The following is a 6,329-nucleotide window of genomic DNA, read 5'->3' on the forward strand; positions in this document are numbered from 1 at the left end:
AAGTCGAAAATCCAAACTAAGCATAGAAAACAAACTAAAAATATACAGAACAATCATAAAACCAATTTGGACGTACGGAATACCACTTTGGAGAACAGCAGCAATGAGCCATATACGCAAAAGAGATACAATCCAAGCTAAAATTCTTAGATCAATTGTAAACGCCCCATGGTACATTAGAAACGAGGACATACGGAAAGACCTTGGAATACCAACGGTCAAGGAAGAGATTAGCAGATTTGCAAGAAGGTACAGAGAAAGAATAGCAACGCACCCGAACCGGCTGGCAGCGGAAACGTTCAACACAATCATAGAAAGAAGACTAAAAAGGAAACCCCCAGCAGATCTCACAAAGGATATATCTTAACAAACACGAAGATGGTACTCCATTGGGGGTAGCCACCCACATGATAATCAAACAGATAAAAAATTCTACCAAATGTCGAAATTAGACAGATTGTGAATGTGAAATATTAAATTAAAAAAAACACGTCGTATTAACAATCAAACCCCAGGCAGGAGCAACGTCGGCTCTACGCGGGTCTGCCTAGCAACGGCTTCTATAATTTTGTTGGTATCCCTGGCCAATATGCAACGAACAAACGCGATCGTAAGGAGAGGAAAATTTCCATCGGTCTTTTATTCTTGCGATCACCTGGGAGAGTTTTCACATCGTCAAATTTCAAATTGTGAATGTAAACAACTAACTAAAAAAGAAAATTTTATCGCCGTCATGTCTCTTGTAGAATATACTACAGCTTCTCACTCAGCTTCTCCCCTTTGTAATTGGTGAACTTTTAGTTCTCGAGGCATTTGTTTTCTATTAATTCTCACAGTTCCACATACGTTTGTTTCATGTGATGTAATTCTCGATACAATGTCGGTGAACAGTACCAATTATCAATAAATAAATAATATTCTTTGTGCAATAACTCACTCTCTTCCAACAAAGTTATCACAACATTTCTGCTAGCAGACCTGGTATCAGTTTTATCTTTTTCTGTATATATGTCGGAGATGAAAGGGCATCGGAGCCTCCCCTTTGGAACTTAGGGAAATTCCCTAACACCGTAATCTAGATTCTATCATAGGCGTAATTAAACAATTGTCGTCTTTTGATCCGATTGTATTTGTTTGAGATTTGTGATAATGAGCTTGGGCTGGAGGCGACAGCCAGTCGCCGAACGCAGCCGCGGTCACGGGATGAACGCTTTGTCTAACAAAGGCATGGAGTAATTCTATATCTCTCCCTTAAAAAGGAAATAGTTGTAACATTCGACAGTAAACATTCCAACGGTCTCTGTCCCGTAGCTCGCCACACGCAGACCTTATTATTAAGATATTAAATAAGATGAATGCCAGATGTCGATGCGTCTCCGCAGTACATGTTCAGCTAGCCTGAGGGCCCGTTATAAATCTTAAGATTTAGTTCTTCAAACAGACAAACAGTCTTCGTTCCAACTACGAGAAGATAGGGGAGACCTATTTTTCAACGAACGACGTCTCCCACTAGCAACTTTCCCTCGAGGGCGGCCAGCATCTTTTTCTAACCACCGTTGTGGAGATTGACCAATTAGCAGCAACGCCAATTTCCCTTACTTTCTGAACGAAGGCTATCCTCGACGAAACCAATGATCTCGTGTCCTTAGACACAACCTATTATAGTTTTCCTCTGTGGCATCATCGGGATGGAAACTCATCTCATCGACGAAAAGAGTAAACCCTTGCGACCAGTGATTATTACTCGTTTTATTAACAAAGAGTCCGACTTAGATTTTCTGAGCCTGTACATCTATCATCCCGTTGACCGCGGATTCGTTATTGAACCTAGGATCATTGTCATTAGTTTCATGAGTATCTAATTACCACGGTTACTTGTCCGATTCTATAATAATCGCGTTTGCACTAGTCAATGTCTTCCCTATTGCATAACGACTATCTGTAATCCAAATGAAGATTCGTTTCACGCCCCTAACCCTAATTCTAATGTAAACCCGACATATATATTTTCTCGATGTAATTTTCCAATAGGATAAATAATGTAATAATGCATTTTTAACTTTTTATATTTATTTATTGGAATATTTATCTCATATGTACATATATAACTTGTAATGTAATAATTCTTTATTGAAACGTTAACTGTTCTTAATCACTTGTTTTTGTTAACAGATTTATGTGGGATGGTGTGACGTTAGCGAAAGACGTGGCTGATTGTTTATAAACGTTGTTAAGATATGTTAATGTTGTCAAGGAGTGTTGTGAGCGTTACCTAGGTTTGTTACAGTAATGGTAATGCTGTCAGAGTTGAGTTAATCGTGATCGAGAGAAGTTCATCGTGTTGCTGTGACGTAGAAATAGTGTTAAGCGAATTCGTGAGGTCCGATATTATATTCAATTTTGTGAGAGTGTTACAATATTGTGTTTATCATACTGTCTTTTCTGTTAATTTATAATAAACATTCCTACATTTATTTAATTGTTTTATTTATCCATTTATTTCTTGTATTTGTTAATAAATTATAACATGTATTCTTGTCTTTTTCCCCTATTATTTCCTCTTTGCCATGATGTCGTATGTTGTTATTTTTATTTTGGATTCATCAGGTGAGTTCGCAGTTCATTCAGTTTATTAATTAATTTTATTCAATTATTTTATAAATGTAGTACCGGGGAAAAGGGCCTAAGAAACATCGAGTTAACTACAGACAATGTCGCGAGAGCCGAGGCGCTGTCGGCTCCATTGATGTGTCCTCGGTCTTTACAAGTGCCGAGTTTCGTTATATAAAACCTACCAGACCCTGGCTACGAGCGTCTGCGGAACACGTGTGCGGTGGGCCTAGCAAAAGACAAAAGAGATGCTACAACGGCCAGAGAGTCAGTTGAGAAGCGGAGTGTGAGTTGAGCGGACACAGAGTGTGAATCGACGTGCGACGATATTATAGTCGGTCCTTTTGTTATTGAATATCGCTTATTAAACTACACTAAACTCTAAATCTACAATTATTACTTGTCCTTACTCTAAGAATCCATGCGTTACTACATAAGTTTCTCCTTTTTTTCTTGTTGATTGATTACAATATGTCCTCCTATTGTTCCATTTATTCTCTGTATTTTCGACCAATCGCGGGGAGATGCAATCGCGAAGAGAGACGTCAACGGGAGTCGTAAATTGTTATAATCGTTACGATTATAATAATCGACACCACGAGTTGATCGATCCCCTGATTTCCGTTAAGATAATAGGGGTGATTCAGTTTGTATAACACTGTGATTTACAGAATTATAAATTATATATTTCCAACACTTAAGTTACACTGTTGAGTAGGTATAAATAGATAACAACTTGTCGCACGAAGATAAAATAGATATGCACACTAGAGAAAGGCTCTTATAATTGAATTTAGTATGTTAGTGGACGCAGCACTATAGGATACTTAATAGAGGAAGTGAATATTCGACAATACCGAGAACCGACTTAGTTGATGTGAGTTATACTCCTCTAGCGTTATGCTTAGACTTAGACGTTAGACGTTAGATTTTGTACTTAGTTGTTGACTTTTCTAGCGGTGTAGAAGAAGTAGTTGACTTTTCTAGCGGTGTAGAAGAAGTAGTTGACTCTTCTAGCGGTGTAGAAGAAGTAAGGTACAGTGACGATGCTGCGTCGTAGGAAAGCTAGCGATGGGTGTGTCTAGCGCACGGGACCATCGGATTTGTTCATGACATTTTTGGTCAGGAAAGTGAGGGCAGTATACATTGCTTCTGATTGGATAAGCGAAGGTTGGTGGACTAGGAAGGTCTTAACCGCCCTCGATAGATAGTTGCTAGTAGGAAGCATCGTATGTGAGAAAAACTAACTTTCCCTTGTCAAGCCCTAGTAGACAATAGTCTTTAGGAAGTGATTTAAAAAAAGGATATTTGTACGGTCTGAAGGACCTTAACTAGCGAATTCCTGAGATTTACGATGGGTCCTTAAGATTATTGAGGGTAGGCAGAATGAGCGGACATCTGGTTCCCGTCTTGCCCACGGTGTGTGGCCTGGTCTAGGTAGAGGGTCGCCCAACGTAACATTCTCTTTTACTATTATGTGGTATATAATTATTTTAATTTCTGGATTTTACCTGCTTATTCGATTTATTAATTGGTTTTATTTAATAGTTTGTTTTCATTTGCATATCTTCATTTCCATCTTCGTCAATTAATTGTGGTATATTTTCCTGTCGTCGGATATAATTGCTCTTGTTCCGGATTGATTCGCAGCTCGCTCGAGTTGTTAGTTGGTATAGGTTATGTTATACTCTTTATATTTACTATTTCGTTAGAGTACCTATTTCTATTTTATTATTTGTTATTTACCCTCGTACGCTAATTCTCTCTATATATAACTACGTTTAATTAATCTTTTATTAAGGAATTTCCATTTTCATTGTACCGTGCGTTTGTTTTGGTGGTTCGAATTGTCACTCGCGTTATTTGTATATTGCTATTTTCCGTTTTTTCGTTACGGCGCGTGCGGGGCGCGTCTGTAGCGGCCTTCCGGCTGAAGGAAAACAAATCTTTTGTACCTTCGCTTGTCTTTTAACTCCTCCATGTTAAATTCTAGCCCACTATGTACCTTGACAAAATCATTAGGTGTAATGCCTGCGATTGTGTATTCTTTGGCAATTCCATGCCCTATCAATGCCTCAGGTTTAGCTCCTACTACATCAAAATTCGTCACTTTCGCAAATAGAGTTATGCACTATATCAAAATGATTCTGTGTTGAAAAGTGGTCGATGCAGAACTCAATTATACGTATTAATCCTGTCTTTCTTGCTGGTATTTCTGATAATTTGTCTATATAGTTAGTACTACTACAATTTCCAGATAGAGTGAAGACTATTTTAATTATGTCACTTGTATTACTCCTGATCAATGCATGCGGAATTTTATGAGTGGGCCATTAGAATTATTATTACTGGAAAAATGTAGATTTTTAGCGATAGACAGAAATCGATTACGGCCCATATTACCTTTAAAATATGATGTTTCTATGCATTTATCCAATAACTCTGAATAATTAGCTTAGAAAGTAATTCATTAAAATGTTTAAAGCAATAGATACTTTTAGTTCATTTTCTGTAAGAGGCATAAAATTTGCGTCTGTTTCTCGATGTTTATTTGTTTCTGTAACTAGTTTTGTAACTAATTCTTCGTTAGAAAATAATTCAAAAACTGTTCTCCTCAACAGATTTTGCGTATTAACAGTTGCACCAACCACACTTGAAAAGTCATGTATAATTGGCATATAATTTTTTGCTTTCCAGATGTGATCTTCATCTCTAAAACTGCCACACTGATCAACTTCGCTGCCTTCGCTTGATGAGATCCTACGGATACGTTTTCGAGTATGTCCTATTGGTATACTTTGATCCGAATCATCAAGATTGTCAAAATCGATTGGGGCAACTAAATTTTAGTTTACATTATAAAATCAGAATATTTTTTAAATTTAAATTTGTTAAATTTTATTAAGATTGACAGTACTTCCTCATAGTGGCAGTTAAAAAGATTTTCACAACAAAAGTAAGATTTCTTTAGAAAATAGTAAACTGACATAGGGTCAGACGTGATCTCTCACATCTGAAGAATACTTAGCGACTGAAATAAAATTAATCCGCGCTTGGATGTAAAAGGGTTAATCCCCTCATTCTTCTCCTTATCGAGGTTCAGTTTATTAATCAATCCGTTCAACATTTGCACCGCCCCCGGCAAGGCTAGTGTGAACCGCCTTCATCTCACCCTTTGTGAACATTATCTCCTTCCCTTCGACCTCACTATTCTGAGCGTCGATATTCTCCCTCGCGCTATTCCTGCCACACTGCGCGCAGGCAACCATTTTTTTTTTACGTGGAAAAATCCTCATGGACACTCTGCTGTTGCCGAAATAATCGGGAACGGCAGAGTAGTGTCGGATTCTTACCGACTAAAACACCACAATGGCCTTCCTACACGTGTGTCAGGAGTGCCCCGGAGACGTCGATCAAATTGTCTTTCCGTTGCACCCCCTCACGCGTACTATCGTTAGAGTCGATCGCAAAAGTTCGCTTAACTTTTAAATTTGGAGCTAGGGGGGGGGGCATTGCTCCTAGCGCCATTCCCCTCTACCAGTCGCGACCCGTTGGAAAGACGGTGAAGCGGCTCTGGGCCGCCTGACCCTCCCTCGTCGCGTTACCCTATAAGGGTAAGAGCTCTTCTCCCTTTCCCTCTCTGCCCGCTCCTTTACAAGCATAACCTGCTCGCAAAAGAGGCGAGCAGCCTCGTATTCCTGTGGCCCGTTCAGCATCGC

General features: G+C 38.8%; 1 protein-coding gene across 1 annotated transcript; it reads right to left on the reverse strand.

Annotated features, from left to right (window-relative positions):
* Positions 1-5,060: 5,060 nt before the first annotated feature.
* LOC117151516 lies at positions 5,061-5,652 on the reverse strand. The gene is made up of 2 exons (XM_033320174.1): positions 5,532-5,652; positions 5,061-5,449 (listed from the first exon to the last, which is right to left on the reverse strand). Exons 1-2 carry the CDS (start codon positions 5,533-5,535, stop codon positions 5,061-5,063), a joined length of 393 nt encoding a protein of 130 aa, XP_033176065.1. The 5' UTR covers positions 5,536-5,652.
* Positions 5,653-6,329: the final 677 nt, after the last annotated feature.

This window comes from Bombus impatiens, unplaced genomic scaffold, assembly GCF_000188095.3.
Source record: "Bombus impatiens unplaced genomic scaffold, BIMP_2.2 scf_0249, whole genome shotgun sequence".
In the NCBI taxonomy this organism is placed as follows: Eukaryota; Metazoa; Arthropoda; class Insecta; order Hymenoptera; family Apidae; genus Bombus; species Bombus impatiens.